Source organism: Lycium ferocissimum, chromosome 3 (assembly GCF_029784015.1).
Source record: "Lycium ferocissimum isolate CSIRO_LF1 chromosome 3, AGI_CSIRO_Lferr_CH_V1, whole genome shotgun sequence".
In the NCBI taxonomy this organism is placed as follows: Eukaryota; Viridiplantae; Streptophyta; class Magnoliopsida; order Solanales; family Solanaceae; genus Lycium; species Lycium ferocissimum.
The window spans coordinates 70867129-70887153 of NC_081344.1; the positions used below are offsets into that span (position 1 = coordinate 70867129).

The 20025-nt window shown below is 37.9% G+C and overlaps 2 protein-coding genes across 2 annotated transcripts; one reads left to right on the plus strand and one right to left on the minus strand.

The window, feature by feature from the left end:
- Positions 1-8: 8 nt before the first annotated feature.
- Positions 9-3083, minus strand: LOC132050638 (receptor-like protein kinase ANXUR1). Its single transcript, XM_059441992.1, has one exon. It carries the CDS (start codon positions 2864-2866, stop codon positions 233-235), a length of 2634 nt encoding a protein of 877 aa, XP_059297975.1. The 5' UTR covers positions 2867-3083; the 3' UTR covers positions 9-232.
- A 2870-nt stretch (positions 3084-5953) lies between these two features.
- LOC132051246 (uncharacterized) lies at positions 5954-13765 on the plus strand. The gene is made up of 7 exons (XM_059442489.1): positions 5954-6173; positions 11481-11910; positions 12330-12714; positions 12806-12906; positions 12997-13086; positions 13156-13277; positions 13401-13765. Exons 2-7 carry the CDS (start codon positions 11497-11499, stop codon positions 13543-13545), a joined length of 1257 nt encoding a protein of 418 aa, XP_059298472.1. The 5' UTR covers positions 5954-6173; positions 11481-11496; the 3' UTR covers positions 13546-13765.
- Positions 13766-20025: the final 6260 nt, after the last annotated feature.

Here is a 20025-nt window from a genome sequence, read left to right on the forward strand (position 1 = left end):
ATAAGAAATTAGTGTCAAATAAACTGAAATGAAGAGAGTTACAAAAGTGGCTTTGTCTAAAATACATCAAATATACAAAATTTGTTGTGATATCTCGAAAGATACACTATAGCAGCATTATTCACACCTGCTATAATTCCTGATATAGTCGATACTGAGTATGTATAATATTTGTACAAATTCTTACTCTCATCATAACAAATGATAAGAAAGAACAACCTATTTTATGCTATTACCTTCCTTTTGGATTCACAATCTGTGAAAAGACATCATCTGTGTTATTATCACCATTATCACTTTCAAGGCTCAAAGTGCTTCTATGCATAGCTATCAAACTGTTTTGATGTACTTCTTCAGCACCATCATGATCCACGTGTTTAGTTGCCTCGGAAGTTGACAAAACTCCATCTGGATTCTCTTCTAACTGCAGGGCGTATTCAAGATTCCATAAGACATCACCCATGGATGGACGATCTACACCGTTATCAGCTAAGCATTTCTCTGCTGTCTCTGCAAATTTTTTCAAGCATTCAGGATTGATCTTTCCTTTCAACTGTGGGTCAATAATATCTTCTAATTTTCCTTTCTTTTGACAAGCTAATGCCCAATCTCCCAAGCTAACTTGTTCCTTTGGAAGGTTTGGATTAAGCGCTGGCCTTGCACACAATACTTCAAAAAGGACAACCCCAAATGAGTACACATCTGATTTTTCAGTCAATTGTTGTCTTCTGAAGTATTCGGGATCCAAATAACCAAAGCTACCCTTTACAACTGTTGTAACATGTCCTTGGTTCATGTTTGGACCTGTTTTCGAAAGTCCAAAATCTGAAACCTTAGCTACCCAATTGTCGTTTAATAGTATATTTGTACTTTTCACATCCCTATGAATAATGGTGTATTTAGATCCTGTGTGAAGGTAATGAAGTCCTCTGGCTGCTCCAATACAAATCTCCAACCTCTGCTTCCAAGATAGTATAGTTTTTTGACCTTTATAAAGATGTTCCCTTAATGTTCCATGTGCCATGTGGTCATAAACAAGGACCATTTCATTGTTCTCTTCACAGAACCCGATTAGGGACACTAAATGTCGATGCCTTAGCATTGAAAGCATCTCGATTTCAGTTTGAAATTCGTTGACCCCTTGTTGTGAAGACGGGTTTGATCTTTTGATTGCAACTTTTGTGTCACCATCAATAACTCCTTTGTACACCTTGCCAAATCCACCAACTCCAATGACATAAGATTCATCGAAGTTCTTAGTGGCCTGTTTGATCTCAGCCAGTGAAAAATATCTGCAGTTAGAAGCAGCATCTGATGAAATGGCTGTGCTACCACCACTTCTTCTAGAAGCTGATTTGCTACCAGAAGAATGAGAGTGCCCATGAATCGGCAGCCAACTAGTTGTGCCTGACTCAAATCCTGGTGTTCTCTTTTTTCTCTTATAAGCAACAAAAACCAAAACAGCAGCTACACCAACTGCAGCAATTCCACCAACAGCACCAGTGATTATAGCAGAATTACTATGTGATTTCTCCGGATCAGCGAATTCCCGGGGAGCTTCTTTACTATGCTCTTCCTGATATTTCTTCATTAAATCTGACATTGTAGGATTCCGTCCTGCCAAGCTCGTATTTCCACCGCTGATCTTAAATATCTCTATTCCATTTACAATAGCATTAGCTATCTCAGTTCCAACTCCTGATGGACGCAGTGATGGATGCACTGCTACCCAAAGCTGATCTCCTTCTTTATCATCAACACGAGTCACATAATCTTTTACTAATGCAATTGCCTTTTTTCCATTTTTCATTGCAATTAAATCAACTTCGGTTTCTGCAATTTGTCCATTGATATATACATCAAAGACCATGGAATTGAATTTCGTGGCATCGATGCTGAAATCGCACCAGTGAAGCCTCACAAGATATGTAAAATGTGGATCAACATTGAAAACCCAGGTGAGGTTATAGTTCTTATTGACGTTTGAATCATAACCCATTGATCTACAGCTCTCGTAGACAGCAAGTGGTGCAACGTATGATGGCATGTTATCGTACTGAATTGTCATGTTGCTGCGCATAGTAATACCTGCTGAAGCACCAAATAAGTAGGGAGTATCCTCATACCAACTTCTCTTTAACCCACCTGAATCATTTTTCGGAGAAACATACTGTCCGCCAACATTAACCCTATACATTAACTCCATATTATTTTCCTTTACAGATATAGTTTGCTGAAGAACAGCATTTTTAACATTCGTACTGAATCCAACCATCAGAGGATCCGGGCCGTAGAATATATCTGGCAGCGTGATCATTTCGATTCCATTGATGAATGCAAATGATGAATTACCAAAAGGCTTAATCTTGATCTCCAAGGTTGGAGAACCCACAGGATCCAAGAGGTACTCTTTGATAATGTAACTCTGTGACAAGGCTTGTGCAGTTATAAAGGCACTGAAATTATTTAACAATGTAACTTTGCCAGCAGTAACTGTGATATATGAATTGGAAATGTTGAAATTAGGATAAGGGGTTGGGTTGAAATGAAGCCTGAGCATAATATGGGCTGTTTGGTTTATAACAGGAAGATTATATGAAGATTCTGAGTGAAAAATTCTTGCATTTGTATATGGTACAACAGATGGAGCAAATGGGTCTGGGGATTCAGGTTGTGCCATGACTGATTTATCACCTGACACGTACTTGGTATCCGGTTCCCATTTTCTCTCATCTTCATCTGTTCCACCATTTTGAGAACCACATGCTAAGAACAATGAGTTTTGATCATTGTTTTCAGCATGAAGCGAGCGAGAAAAAGAAGAAACACATAGGAATAGTAGCAAAATGCGGGATTTTGTTAACATGGTTAACAAACGAAAGAAAAAGGCGTACAGGAAAACAAACGATCCTGTACGCCTAGGCAATACAAAGTGAAGCTTTTTCTAAAGGAAGGTTTCTTTGCTTTTGGTACAGGCAAAGACCAGGTCATTTCTTGGCATCCATGAAAATGGTGTTTAGCTAATACCACTATAGGATGCTGGGAAATAACCCACAAAGAAAGAAAAGTTGAAAAATGTCAATTTCTTCTTTTTGTTTACCTTAGTTGTCATCATTAAAGACGTTATGAATTAATGGATAAGAGTGAAAATTGTAACCCAAGCCTAGTGAACTGATTTGCTTCCTGAGCTAATGGGAACCTCAAAAGGAAATATTGGCCTTGAGTACTATTCGCGTCCTCTACGATCAATTATTTAATACAAGAAATTTATTCGCATTAATAACAAAGCAATTTAGGTAGTACAAATGAGATCGTGAGTTTATAAATATTCCATTCGTCATCTAAATATAAAATCGGTAATGCAAATATTATTAGCAATAAACGAGAGATATTAAATTATAGTAGTAGTAGTAGTAGTGGTTAATTGTTTTCAACACAATCAGTATAAATCAGCGTTTTCAAACTAGTGTAAAATGTGAGCTTCTTGATGAGTTGAAAAAGGAGAATAAATATAGAACAATAATTACTACGTCTCAATTTTAAGTATGAAATGCAAAAAAAAAAAAAAAAAAAAAAAAGAACATGCATTATATGAAATAGGATAGGAAAGACATGATCTAAAACATGGTTCTAGCCGCGTATAGGCAGAACCATTTTGCTAAAAGGAGAAACTAAAGTAACACGGAGACAGGCAACATCAAGCGGACGTTTAATAAAAATATGGAAGTCTCATTCTCAAGCACCATGTAATTGTGAAAAAAACCCTTTTTTTTAATAAAAATATGTAAGTCTTCTAGATAAGTCAAAGGATAAGTCGTGACTCGCCAGCAACAGCTAAAACACACTCTGCAAGCAATATATGCGTCAACTCCTGGTTTCATTCCTTTTAAAACCGATCAAATTAATTAACCTGAAATATCATAATTATTTTGCGATATCTTGAACTATTTACTTAGTGTCTTACTTAATGAATCACCTGAGTAACCCGTTTCCCAAAGCATTAACATTTTATAAATGCAATTTCGTGTGCTTCATTCCACGTCAGATGAGCAAGACACGTGATACATAAAATTAATTCTATGAGAATATAAAATGTCAAAATATTTCAATTTAGTCGCGAGCAACAATTAAAACATACTAGGCAGTATATGTTGTCAACTCCTGTTTTTATTCCTTTTGAGACATATCAAATCAGCTTGAAATATCATAAATATGGCGCTATCTCTAACTAGTAGCGTCTCACTCAATAAATTACCCAATCGCTCATTTTCCAAAGCATTACTATTTCTGCATGCAGGTTCATAATTCATTCCACGTAAAATAGCAAGACACGTGATACACATTTTTTATAAATCATGAAAGATTATCAACAACTAAAACATACTCTGCAATCAATACATGCACCTACTCCTTCCTTCATTCCTTTTGCAACATACTAGATCAGCTCGAAATATCATAGATATATGTCCCTCACCCCGTCAGGAAAGGTCCTTAGACAGGATAGTCTCTGTCAATTAGACTATATGATCTTTGCTTGCGGCATATCTAATTATTCCATTAGTGTCTCACTCAATAAATCATGCGAATCATCTGTTTCCCAAAGCATAACCAATTCTGCATGTAGCTTCATGATTCATTCCACGTAAAATGAGCAAGACACGTGATACATAATTAAATGTCGTAGACCATAAAATATTGTTATTAACTGAAATCATCAACACTAGATATGTTTAATTGTGCTTTGCATTAATACACAACTTCCAATATCATAAATATTGCTCGGGAGCAACTAATTAAAACATATTTTGTAAGCAATATATGCGTCAACTTCTTTTTTCAATCCTTTTAAAACCGATCAAATCAGCTCGAAATATCATAAATATTGCAATATCTTGAACTATTCAATTAGTGCAGTCTTACACAATGAATCACCTGTTCCTCTCAAAGCATTACTATTTCTGCATATAGTTTCGTAATTCATTCAGTGTAAAATGAGCGAGACACGTAATACATAAATTCTTATAAACCATAAAAGATTATTATTGATTTATAAATCTTCAACACTATAGATGTGTAATTGTGCTTTACATTAAAACACAACTTCCAATATCATAAATATTGCACGCGAGCAATGGCAAACATATTCCGCAACCAATATATTCGTCAACTCCTTTTTCCAAATTCTTTTGAAACGGATCAAATCAGCTCGAAATATCATAAATATTGCAATACCTTGAACTATTCAATTAGTGTGGCCTTACTGAATAAATCACCCCTTCCCCAAAACATTACTATTTCAGCATGCAGTATCGTCATTCATTCCACGTAAAATGAGCAAGACACGTGATACATAAATTTTGTAAACCATCAAATATTATTATTATTATTACTATTGACTCATAACTCATCAACACTAGATGTATAATTATGCTTCTTTTATTAAAAACACAATTGTCAATATTAATTGGATTTTTTTTTTAATTTCATTTGTCCCATGTTTGTTGTAGTCAAACGTTAGACATTTCCCACATAAAGAAAGAACAACCTTTTTGTTCTGACAACATTCGTACTTTTGCAGCAGTTTAAAACCCTGCGTAGAAGATGAGGGAAACAAAGAAGTGAAACGAAACAAAAGAAAAGAGAAATGATGACAGAGAAGAGTAGAGCTAATTTCAGTTTAGCTAAAGGCCAATTCAATGCAAAGAAGACTACAGATCAGATTGAATTAAAATGGAAGAGATTACAAGAATCTCAGTTTCATTTACTACAACTAAAATCCTTATATCAACAACACACTTTTACCCTAACAACCATCTTTTTTTTTTTCTCATTTGGAGGCTCATCTGTTCTATCAATTTTGCTTCATCAAGAAGGTACATTTTTTGTTATTTATCTTGTGCCTGAGTGATTAGTCATTTGTTTTTGTTAAATGAAACTTTTTTGGCATGTGGGGTTGTGCTGATTGATGTTCTTGTGTGAGAATTCTTTTTTTTTTTTTTTTGGATCTTTGCTTGTGCTGGTTTGATGTTTTGTTGTGTTTGAGTATTCTTGGTAGAATTTCGTATCCTTTATATGCTTACAACGTTCATTCTTTGCTAGGCAGGTTTAATCGACAAATGCCGATCGAGTGATTGTGCTTAAGTGCTGGTGATCAGTTCTGCTTCATCGACAAGGTACATTTCAGTTTTTGTTATTTATATGGTGCCTGAATGCTTAGTCATTTGTTTCTGTTAATTGAACTTTTTTGGCATGTGGGGTTGTGCTGATTAATGTTCTTGTGTGAGAATTCTTTCTTTTTTTGGGTCCTTGCTTGTGTTCGTCTGATTTTTTTTTTTTTTTGTTTTTTTTGTGTTTGAGTATTCTGTTTGTAGAATTTAGTATCTTTATATGCTTATCATCGAAAAGGTACCTCTTTTTTGTTATTTATCTGGTGCCCGAGTGTTTAGTCATTTGTTTTTGTTAAATTGAATTTTTTTTGGCATGTGGTGTGTGCTGATTGATGTGTTTGTGTTCTGGCATGTGAAAGTTCTTTCTTGGTGCCTTTTTTATTGGGGTTTTTTGCTTGTGTTGGTTTGATGTTTTGTTTGTTGGGTCCATCCCTTATTTTTAGGGAAAGAAAAACACTTCCCTTGTTTTGACAAAAACACTTCCCTTGTTTTAATAAGAAAACATCTTGTAGATGGCAAATTGTCAGTGCTTGCTTGAGTCACCAACGACATCAATGTGGGTTCATCTCACACCTATAAATAGGAAGCTTTCTCATTTGCTAAACACACCAAATTGAAGAACACATCCCAAAGAGAGAAAAATCTAAGAGAAATACTTTCTTGGGAAAGGCCTAAGTAAAGAAAGGTCTTCGAGAGAATTTTGTGTGGTAAAATTCTTGAGTGTCATTGGGATTGGGGTTGTGAGGTTGAGTGTTGTAAACACTTGTAATATTTCTTCTTTAATAAGGTCTGCAGCAGCAACGTGGACGTAGCTCTCACATTGAGGGTGAACCACTATAAATCCGCGTGTGTTATTTATTCTTCGCTTACATCACGGCGTAAGTAGGTTTGTCTAAGGAGATTGGTATTTAAGTGGTCCGAAATTGTGATCCTCCCAATCTTTCTTTTAATCACACAAAGTCGGATTTGGGATTTTAAATCCTAACAGCCCAGTATCGTACAGCAAAGTTGTGTTGTGATTTAGAAACGATGGGAGGCGAAGATGGTACGACGCGCGTGTAACATCGATGGTGCGATGGTTACATTTTGCGTTACGGAGAATGCAAATTGAAAGGTGTTATATGGCAGAAAAACTACATGAACCTGCGAGTCCAAAACCGGAGGAGATGAAGCAAGCGGTGGGATCTCGACGAGACAAGTTACGAGGTCATTTCGGTGTATTGTCAAAGAACGTTGCTCCTGACTGGCAAAGAGAAAAAGACCACCGAGATATGATGAAGGTATTGTCGTATGTATGAAAACCTTCGGCAAATAATAAGGGTATTTCTCGAAAAAGCTATTTCATCTATAAAGATGATGGAAAATGCTCATGTTCTTTGCACACGTAAATGAATTCAATACCATTGTAAATCAATTGTCATCGGTAAAAATTGATTTTGATGATGAAGTGCTGACTCTAATTTTGTTGGCATCCTACCAAATAGTACGAGGCCAATGAGAGCGTGGGTTAAAGTAATTACGGCGATGACAAACTAAAGTTCAACGATGTTAGGGATCGTATCATGCGTTGAGAGGTGCGCGGGACAGATGCACTGGAGAGAGCATCGGCGCTTTTAACTTTTAATGTTGAAAACGAAGCGGTACAGCAACCTAAATAGGGGCAGATCGAAGTCCAAAGAGATGGCAGGTCAATCACCGGGATTTACACATGAGTGTTGGTTTTGTGGAAAACCGGAGTCCTAAAAACTGCGGGGCGCCAAGAAGGAGAACGTTAGCGGGCCGAATCAGCGTGCTGCTACGGATTACATTGGCGATGCGTTGTTGCTATCGGTTAATGACCTGACATGAACTCTTGATGTACTGGTGCTTCGACTCGCAGCCGTCCTTTCATACCACCCTGCATCATGATATAATGACAAACTACGTGGGGAATCTCGGCAAAGTTTATTTAGCCGATGGAAACCGCTAGACGTTGTCGGGCACGGGAGACATTAATTTGAAGATGTCAAATGATCTGCGCAAGACAAAAGTTAGACATGTTCCAAAGTCGATGCGAAACCGATCTCGCATGGGTGACTTGATGATGAGGATATGATCTCGAATTTTGGTAATGGGTCTTGGAAAGGTGGCGAAAGGTGCTATGGTAGTTGGCCGAGGAAAGAAGATTGGCACTCTCACATGACGACTAGCCGTCGTGATATTCTTTGTGGTTGACAACACAAAGAACAGATTTGTGGCATTGTCCGGGGACATATCGACCAGAAGGGGATGAAGTTTGTTGGTGACAAATGGCGAATTCTAGAGCCGAAGACGGTGGGACCTTCATGCCGATGTGAGAGGCTGCATTCTCGAAAACAAGCGAAGTAAGCTTCTCAATGCGAGCGGGGAGTTGAAGGTCGGTGTTCGGAATCGGTGCGCGCGGACGTGTGGGGACCTACCTGTTGTTACTCGAGGATCACACACTACGTGACCTTCATTGATGATTCAACCCGGAAGGTGTGGGTTTATTTTATGAAAAATAAATCCGATGTGTTTAGTGTATTCAAAAGATGAAACGTAGTCGAGAACAAAACAAACCTCGAGTTGAAGTGTTTGAGGTCCGACAACGGCGAAGAGAATACATTGATGGTGATTTCAAACGGTATTGTGCCGATAATGGAATCAAGATAGTGAACACTATTCCCTGAACGCCGCAACAAATGGAGTAAGCAAAGAATGAACGAACGTTGAACGAGCGTGCTCGGTATAGAATACACTCGGCATCCGCCAAGACGTTACGGCGGGACAAATCAATACCGCGCCTTCTTAATTAACCGAGGGACCGCCGTTCACTTTGGATTTCAGAATTCGAAGAAGTACGGAGTGGCAAGACAAAAATCTTTCATTTCGAAAGTGTTCGGTACGTTTATCATATGTTCGTAATGATGATACGGCTAGAAGCAAGCTTGATCCAAAATCAAAGAAGTGTTACTTTATTGGCTATGGTGACCATGAAAGCTCGTTATCGATTTTTGGGATGAACAAAATCGGAAGATCATCAGAAACGGTGAATGTTGTCTTGATGAAGAGTCTTGCATCACAAAGACAAAGTTGCAAAAAAAAATTCGTAATGTCGGGACAAGGAATCGGAAATAGTCGATTTGAGGACTTTCCGACACTCGAGCCGCGGCCGAGGAATACTGATAGAAGCGCGTAGGAACAAAATAATGGCAGTGGTCGAAATCACGATTCTCGAAACGTCAACCAGACGCCAAATCCCGCGAATCGTTGTATCATCCCGAGATCGGGGGAAGCCGATTCCACGTACTCTCCGTCCCTCGAACTACATTCTACCCACCGATAAAAACAGGTGAGAACGAATGTTATGAAGCAAATGCAAGTCGATGAATCGACTAAGTGGAGCCGGCAATGAAAGATGAGATGGACTCTATCGGCAAATCATACATGGGAATTAGCCGAATTGCTAAAAGGATAGAGGGCATTGCAAAACAAATGGGTTTATCGGATAAAGGAAGAACCCCAATGGAAGAAGGCATTATAAAGCGAAGGCCGTGCAAAAGGGATTTCAAAGAGGGCATCAAACGCTCACAAGAAGAATATGTGGAAAGTTATCAAAAAAGTTCAACATGCATGATGCCAAGCCGATCGGCACTCTCTTGGTCGAGACTTTCGGTTGTCGAAAGATCGATCGTCGACAACCGATGAGAAGAAGCAGATGGACAAGATACCGGACATTGCACGTACGTTAGAGTTGTCACCGATTTATGAGCAATCGGAAAAGAACAACGGGAGGCCGTGGAAGTGGATATTCGAGATATCCGAAAGGTAGCTCGGGATTCGCCTCCGTATTTCCGAAAATCAAATGTGATTGCAAGGTTATGTTAATGTTGACAACGGTGGTGATGTTGACAAGCGGATAACCGAAGCCGTTGTGTTCGGCCGTTCGCACGAAGTATGAAACTAGGAAAGAGCTGCCGCATCGATCAAAGTGTGAAGACAAATTAAAATTAGTCTTCGTGGGAGATTTGGGTCCATCCTTATTTTAGGAAAGAAAACACTTCCCTTGTTTTGAGGAAGAAAACACTTCCTTTGTTTTAAGGAAGAAAACATCTTCCTTGTATTTGGCAAATTGTCAGTGCTTGCTCGAGTCACCAATGACATCAATAGGTTCATCTCACACCTATAAATAGGAAGCTTTCTCATTTGCTAAACACACCAAATTGAAGAAGACAACACATCCCAAAGAGAGAAAATCTAAGAGAAATACTCTTAGTGAAAGGCCTAAGTAAGAGAAGGTCTGCCCGAGAGAATTTTGTGTGGTAAAATTCCCGAGTGTCATTGGGATTGGGGTTGTGAGGTTGAGTGTTGTAAACACTTGTAATTTCTTCTTTAATAAGATCAGCAAAGAAACGCGTGGACGTAGCTCTCACATTGAGGGCGAACCACTATAAATCCGCGTGTGTTATTTATTCTTCGCTTACATCACGGCGTAAGTAGGTTCTGTCTAAGGAGATTGGTATTTAAGTGGTCCAGCTGTGATCCTCCAATCTTTCCTGGGAATCTGCTTACAAAAGTCGGATTTGGGATTTTAAATCCTAACATTGTTGTGTTTGAGTATTCTGTTTGTAGAATTTAATTTCTTTTTATGCTTAGCTTTGATTGTGTTGATTTTAATTCATTGGCTCATATGTAGAATGATTACATTTCCTTTGATCCGAGGGTCTATCAGAAACAACATCTCTACCTCCACGAGGTAGGGTAAGGTCTGCGTACACTCTACCTTCTCATACTCCACTTGTGGGATTACACTGGATATATTGTTGTTGGCTCATGTATAGAATCGTCTTCTTTGAATGTTTTTGCTTTGTCGTTAATAAGTCTCTTATTTGGCGTGCTGAAGTTCTGAATGTTTTTGCTTCGGTCGTTAAAAAGTCTCTTATTTGGCGTGCTAAAGTCTTGTTGATCCAGTTACTGAGTAAAGAGCTTTTTAATCTACTTGTTTTGTCTAAAATTTCAATGCCATTCTGGTGATAATTGATGATACATTTACATCTTGGCCTTCCATATGAGGTGACGAGCTGTTTTTCAGTGGATTTTCAATCTTTTTTGGTAGCTTTTCCTTCAAAATTTTTGCTGAACATTTTGTTTTCTCTTCATGTTATCAATGGCTTACAGCAATCGCCTCATAAAAAGTTGTCTTTGCATGCTTGTAGTTTAAAGTTGGTGCAGCAATTTCCAAGTTCATTTAGCTGTAACTTTGTATCGTGGATGTTTAACGATCTAATTGGTACACATTTACTTGTGGTGTGGCAGATTCTTCTTGTACATCATGGATGACGGTGGTGGTAGTCGATACAAAGGGCTCAACTCTACTGTTAGAAAGAAAAGAAGCCAGATGCTGCGGTTACCTAGGACAGTATTTCCTGAATTCCATGATGATGAGTATACTGATGATGCTATATCTAGAGATAACAGGTTCATAGGTGATTATTCTTCTAAAAAGAACAAGGAGGATAGAGCGACATATAATAATGCACGTCCGATAGATGATACCTCTCTTAGACAGTTAGCTGATGCTGCACTTAATGATAGCAAGCCGAAAAAGATAAGGCTGAAAATTGGTGGAGCGACATACCTTATTGAAACCAAAAACAGTTCTTATCGATCATCTGGCAGTGTATTGTCTGCTAAAAGTGCACAACCTTCTGATGCCGCTCGGCCTCGGCAGAATCTCACTCCTCAGGTTTTATAGCACGCTCGAGTTTATCTGTTGGATTCTCTAAATCCACGCGAATAGTAATTAATTTTGTCAGATTTAGTCTTTATGGTTGGTCGGGAGGGCACATAAGAATTTTCCACCTTCTAGTTTCCGTCTAGTTCCCAAAATGTGGAAAAGAGTGACACATAAAGCAACATCTAAATTTGGTTATTCTCAGGGGATGAATAAAAAATGTGCCCGAGAGGCTTTCTTTTTGATTGCTAATTTAGAAATTCACTACTTCCTTTCCAAATTAGTGAGAAAGAAAAGTTAGTCATTGCAAGATTATTCTGTTTTTCATTTACCGATGTGTATGGCTAGAAAATCTACATCATTTATGTGATGATAGATTATATTTTAAATAATCCTGGTAATGCTGATCTTTCAATTGAACCGGATTACAGGACAACTCCGAAGATGGTCCTCTTGCAGATAGGAACAGTGGGTCGAAAGGTATTTCGCGGAACAATTTCCCTGGAGGCACTTTTGGTGCTAGCAAGGGCGATGGGGGAAAGATTCCAATGGAGAGTGTGTTTGAAAAACAAGGAGACAAGCCACATCAAAACCGTAGGATGCCAAACAGGCTTGTTTTGGATGGACTTGATGAGGATGAGGAGGAAGATCTCTTGTCTGATGGGGAGCCCGGACGAACAAAGAAGAAGGAGAAACAAATGGAGTCAAAGAGGGAAATAAGTCTTACAACACGACAATGGGCTCTTCTGTCAAGCGGGGATTCCTCTGTGAATCTGCTTGAGTTTCCCAATGGTTTACCACCAGCACCACCTCGAAGTGAGAAATTTTTTGTATTTACTCATACCAGCAGTTTTGTCCCTTTTCTGATGTACAAAGTTTGTCTTATCAACACCTGTTATTTTGACAGAACAAAAGGAGGAGCACTCAGAAGTTGAGAAGCGACAGAAAAAAGCTGAGGCTGCTCAAAGACGTAAAATGCAAAAAGAGAAGGCAGCTCAGGAATCAGAGGTTTGCCCTTGTTCTTTTTCTTGCTTATGACGTGTCATGGTTTTTAGATTGTATGATGCTGAAATGAGCATAACTTGTTGAATTTTACAGGCTGAGGCAATTAGAAAAATAAGAAGTCAAGATTCCAACAGGAAGAAGCAAGAAGAGAAAATGAAGCAGCGGCAGGAAGAGTTGGCGCAGGTATCCCATTTTCAATTTTGTTAATGTTATCAAGCTGACAATCAATTAATTATTGTATATATCTGGCAGGAGAAGGCTGCTAATGAGCTTGCACCAAACACTATCAGAACGGTTATAGGCCCCACTGGAACTACTGTGACATTTTCTCCAGATATAGGTTTGCCAATTATTTTTGCATCTAAGCCTTGCAGGTAAGAATTGTCTCCCTTTCTCTTTCATCCTCATTTTGATATCATGGATCCTTACCTTTTGTGATTAATATTCATTTAAGGTACTTACTGTTTGTGCTTTGTGATTTTGTTGCTATACTCCAGTTATCCTCCTCCTCGTGAAAAATGTGCTGGTCCTTCCTGTGAGAACGCATATAAGTACCGTGATTCGAAATCAAACCTTCCTCTTTGCAGTCTTAAGTGCTACAAGGCAATTCATGAAAAGATGCAGGATGAAAAAACCTCCTAAGATTGTTGTGGAGATTCTTTTCTCTCTCAATCTTATTGTGCAAAATTTTACATGAATTTGGATTAGCCCGGTGATTCAAAACATAGCTAGAAACTGTTTATTAAGGAGAGGGGCTATTCTTTCTTGTTGGTTACTATGTGCACTTCTATTTGTGATTATTCCATGGATCATCTTCCAAAACTGTTGTTATATTATGGTCGATTTAGCCTTATTATCCAAACGTTTCTTGAATACTCTATACCCTGGCTGCTGTGAGAAGTCTTATTCACTTCAATTGGTTTGTTGACTCCATCTAGTTTTTAGGACACTTTTGATGCATTTCTGCTCCATTTAATTGCTGAGCTCATATCCATGGTTTGAGCTCTGGTAATGCCATACTTGCTACAAGTAAACTGAGATCAATTTTGAATAGAATTTTATTTAAACATAGACATGAAGATGCATGCCAATCAACTCTTGCACCGGTTTTAAATGAGCATGATATTTCTGAATTTACACTTGAAGTAACCAGCAACACTTGAACCATAAAGAGCTAGCAGTTGAGTGGTTCTGGTTACCGAGTGAAACCTTTTGTCTTTTGTTTTAAACTCACCTTCATTATTGCTAATAATAATAAATGAGGAAGATTTTATGGCCTGTTTTGCTCACCTATTGATCTACTCAATTTGAACTCGTGCTTGCTTATGGAAAGTGTGCCTTTATGTACTCGTCATCTGTAATAAATGATTAGCTACACGAGTAATTTGATGTCGAGGGCTTAATCCGAGTGACACTGCTGAGGCATATTGTCGTTAGAAGTTTGACCTAGAAGAACCCCTGTGGTATAGATAGTTGTAACCCGCTTAAAAATGTGCTAATTGCATGACTTGAATTACAAATCCTATTAACAAGACCGCCAAGTAGATGAATTACAACAACCAGTCAGTAAATGCAGAACCACTTGCAACTGAAGTATTTTCTTGCATGAACTATGAGGGGCTTACAACTATTGTCTCCTAAAGTAATTGCATAATTGCTCCTTGGTAGCCTGTGAAGAATGAAGAAGATGCAGGTAGTGCTAGTTCTTCTGACCATTTGAGTTTTGGGAGGCTCATCAGTTGAAATGGTGTTAGTAGAAGGCCATACGAATCATCATATATTTATTTGCCTCCATTGTTATTGTGATCACAACATTCTAAGCCACCTTCGCAACACACAAGAAGACATTGAAAAATGAAGGAAAATCCAACTTCTCAAACTCCATTTTCTCTCTAAATTTCGAGAAAATTGAACGTATAGAACATGGTTCCAACTTCCAACTACGGATATAACAAGAGGCAAAACTATGAGAACAAAGGTCACTATGAATAGCTGATTATCTCCTTCTGGATGCATGCAGGGATTCTGGTTCAAGCAATCTTGAAATGTTTGAGTACTTTGATTAATTTAGTGACAAATTAAATCCATAGATTGAACGGTAGTTAAAATATCAGTGTCCATGACTCTGATAATCGTTGTATTTTATTGTGTTCTTCTCTTGGGGTTAAAGAGCTTTGCGTAAAAACTTATTGATACGTTATTAGAGATAATCGAGAGAAAAACTGAGAAAGGAAACAGAAAATATTAGCGAAAAGGATGACAAACCCACGAATCACACAATTTTTTCCACCACCATCTAATCAGTCAGTAAAATATAAACTACACGCAACTATAGTTATCTACTATTAGTTTTCACCATCCCTAATCAAAAGAAAAATAAGACGGCAAAATAGTAAGATATAAAGTAAATGTAGCAACAGATAGTAATTCACATTAAAGAATAAGAAACTACAACTACTAAACAGAAGAAGAGGAGAGGAGGAGGCTAGCCCCCTTCCTCTCCCACATAAAGTGAGATAACACTCAGCTACCTACTAGCCATCTACCTTAATCCTTGACCTTCATACCTTCCTATCTAAGGTTATGCCCTCAATCAGCTAAAGCTATGTCACGTCTTGTCTAATCACCTCTCCCAGTTCTGCCCCGGCCTACATCTAGCTCTCCCAGCTCCTGCTATAGCTAACCTCTCACACCTCCTTAGTCTCGCATCCCTCATCTTATTTGCCACTGATGTCACTCCTACCTTGTCCCGTATAACTTTTTGCCTAATCATATCTCTCCGAGTATGCTGATGTGCCGTGAAATTACAACATATTTGTTGTCTTTAGCATAGTGTTTTGATTGTTTTAAGTTTGGTTTGTGTTGTTTCTTATGTTAATTTTTGTTGTTGTAGGGGTTTGGAGATCAAATGGCGAAAACAAGGAAAAGTGTACAAAGTTTCATGATTTTGGTGACATAGCGCCATAAAACTGACTTACGAATCGTTGGCGGGATCGCAGATGGAAGATGAGATGAAGATGCTGGAGGACTAACAGACGACTTCACATACGGGCCGCAGAACCAACATGCGGACAGTATGTCGCTCCGTAAATCAAACTTTGGGTAGATGTAAAAATGGCTAAAATATGGGAGTTGACATATGGTGCCACATGCGGACCGTAGATGCCACTTCTAGACTACAAGTCCAGCATAGAAGGGTGTACTAGAAATGGGGAATCTCAAGAAGCAACATACGAGCCCCACATGCGGACCACAAGTCAATACACGGTCAAGCTCCTGGAAACCCTAGTTTCAACATGCGAGGGCCAAAATCTCAACATGCGGACTGCATGTGCCATTTATGCTCAACATGCGGGCCCATATGTGGCACTGCGGGGTCGCAATTAATTTCGAGTTTTTGACCATTATAAATAGTTTGTTTAGGGTTTTGATAGGTCATCTTTGTTCAGAATCTACTCCTACTTTCCATAGCATTGAATACTTAACTTTTAAAGCTTACCAGAAGAATATTCCATCTCTTTTTTCATCTTTCATTGATTGTAAGCTTTCAACGCTTTCTTTAATGCTTCATATTGTACTTAAAATTTGAGTAGCTAATTTTAATACTTATAAGGTTGTAGACCCAATGATTGGTGTTATATAAACGGAAAAGGGCCAAATATACCCCTATACAATGAGAAAAGGTTTATATATACCCCTCGTTATACTTTAGGTTCAAATATACCCCCGCCATTATACTATTGGATCAAATATACCCCTCTTCCGTTATACTATTTGATCCAATCGACAGTGGTATATTTGAACTCAAAATATAACGAGGGGTATATTTAAGCCTTTTCTCATAGTACAGGGGTATATTTGGCCCTTTTCCGTTATATAAATCGGTGTTTACCATTGAATATATGCATAATGGGTTGTTGGTTTCTATTTATTTCTTATTCTTTAATGTTGGTTGGTGGTTGCAAACATTAACTTATGCCATTAACCTTTTCTTTACTTGGAAAAGTGAGTTAGGGTTTGATAGAAATGAATAGCAAGAACTTGGGGCATTAACCCTCGTTTAATAAGCTCACTTAGGAATAAGAGGAGTTTACTTGGCATAAATTGACCGTTCTTCATTTCAACTCTTTTACATTTGGAAAATTGTAAAGAGGAAATACTTCTAACTATTGGCAAATATTAGAGAGTCAATTAGAGATCAAGTGCATACCATACAATGACCCATTAGTAATATTTCATAGTTACACTTTTAGCATTACACTTATCAACGGGGACACAACATTGGTTCCTTTCTCCAAATCAAGTAATGTTAAATCAAAATAGCTAATAGAAATACCCAACTCTTTAGAGTAGAATTACGACTAGAGTCAAGTAACACACTACAAAAAGTAACTTTTTCACCCATATTCCAAGTGAGATTCAACCCCAACCTAGTTGGGTTACTATATTTGATAGCGACCGCTTTACGCCATTAACTTAAGTGTAATTTGAGCATATAAAATGCCACAGATCCATATGTGCATCCTCATCTCTGCTACCTTTATCTTTTGAACGTGTGCATTTTGACTGGCCAACACTTTGCCCCACACAACAATGTTGGTCTAACCACCACTCTGTATAACTTACCTTGAAGCCTTGGTGACATATTCTTATCGCAGAGTACCCTGGAGTCGAGACTCTATTTGACCCACCCCGTTCCAATACGATGTGCGACATCATCGTCAATTTCCCCGTCTTCTTAGATTATAGACCTAAGATCCTTAAAGCTAAACTCTCTCTTGGGTATGGCCAATGCCTCAACCTTCACTTCCACCTCTGCCTCATGCATTACGTCACTGAACTTGCACTCCAGGTACTCAGTTTTAGTCCTGCTCAACCTGAAACTTTTGGACTCTAAGTCCTTTCTCAAAACTTTCAGCCTATCATTAACTCCATCGCGCATTTCGTCAATCAATACTATGTCATCTGCGAATAACATACACCACGGCACCTCCTCTTGAATATGTCGTGTCAATTTGTCCATTACTAAGGCAAATAAGAACGGGCTAAAGGCTGATCCCTGGTGCAACCCTATCATGACCATGAAGTATTCTAAGTCAGCTCGCACTATCCTAACCCGGGTCCTGGCTCCATCGTACTTGTCCTTAATAACCCTAATATAGGCCACAAGTACACCTTTAGACTCCAAACATCTCTAAAGGACCTCCCTAGGAACTTTATCATATGCCTTTTCTAGGTCAATGAACCTCATGTATAAGTCTCTCTTCTTATCCCTATACTGCTCCAACAATCTCCTTACAAGATGGATGACTTCTGTAGTTGAACACCCCGAAATGAATTTGAAATTCGATGAATATATGACACATGCTTTTACATACACTCCAATCACTAAATCGCAGTTAATTAATACAGTACATTCTTACTTTAATTAATGACTAAACCGTAATAAATTAATATGGTTTAGTGTAAACATTGAATGTGGCGAATAAGTTTTTACCAAAATTGCTCTATTACGCTATGCCATAATACGGCAAATGCAATCTTTGATAAAGCCGCCATCAATGGAGGTCTGCTTTTGATGCAAATGCCAAATATTGCCAAGTCCTTTGTGGTTGTTTAGTTAATTATATTCTATTTTAAGGGCAAATCTAAATCTTGGAGTCTGGGCGAACAAGTAAAAGCCCACATGTATAATGCCATCACGTTGCATTTGGTGGCATTTGTCGTTGTCACGATCACTTCTTATTTAAGAATTTAACCCCCAAAAAGGAACCCAAATATTAATCATCCAACAACAAAACGCTTTTTCATAGCACGTAGTTCATACTACATCCACTTAACAATGTGAAAATTAGAATGTTAATTAGAATGCAAATACATGACGCATAATGGTCAGTTGTTCCTGAATATTCAGAACTTGCTGTGGGGAATATGCTTGGGCAATTCGCAGAATTGCCCTTCTTTTTGAAGGTGGTCTTTAAACATATGCCTTTAAATTTTCTTCATATTTTTTAAGTTTTGCCATTTTTGATACGAGGTTTTGGGTTCAACCCCCACAAGATAAAATAAAGAAATAAAAAGCATAATGGTTATCGAAAGGGCATAACTTTTTCTCAAGACATAGTTTAGTTATGCCTTATGGAGCAAAACTTTCCTTAAGGAACTATGCTTTATGCAAACTTTAATTAAGGCATCAAAAGTATGCCTTAACTAAAATGTGCCTTGAAAAGTTTTAAAAAAAAAAATGTCTTCCGCCCTCCGGCATAACTTCCTAAGGTAAAAACTTATGCTGTATAGGGCATAAAGTTTTGCCTTATGGGGCAAAAACTTTTCCTTAAGGAATTATCTTGTATAGAGCGTGCATTTTTAATTAGCGATAACCAAAAGTATGCCTTAACTAAAAGTTAAAAAAAAAAAAAAAAAAAAAAAAAGTCTCCATTTCCTCCGCATAACTTCCTATAAAAACTAAAATGCCGAGGGGGCATAACTTTTCCTCAAGGTATAATTTAGTTTTGCCTTATGGGGCAAAATTTTTCCTTAAGGAACTATGCCTTATGGGGCATACTTTTAATTAAGGCATAACCAAAAGTATGCCTTAACTAAAAGTGTGCCTTTAAAAGTTAAAAAAAAAAAAAAAAAAAAAAAAATGAAAAAATCAGAGGGGCATAAACATAATTTAGTTTTGCCTTATGGGACAAAATTTTTCCTTAAGGAACTATGCCTTATGGTTATACTTTTAATTAAGGCATTATGCCTTAACTAAAAAGCCTTTAACTAAAACGTGCCTTGAAAAGTTTAAAAAAAAAAAAAAAATGTCTCAAGGCAAAGTGATTTAAATAACTTTGGTTTTTCTAGGATTGTATCTTTGGATCCGCATACACTCTCCCCCACTTCGTCTTGCGAAATTATTTTTTTATTTTATGCCCGAACGGGGGTTCGAACCTAGAACAAGTCGGTGTATCCAAACGAAGGCAAAACTTAAAGAAACAAAAGCAAAATTTAAAGACCACCCCAAAAGAAGGGCAATCCGTGCAAAAAATTGTATGTGCTTTGACAATGTACCTCACAAATTTAAAAAAGAAATCGAAAAAATCAGAAAAACAGACAAAAGTCCAGCCGATG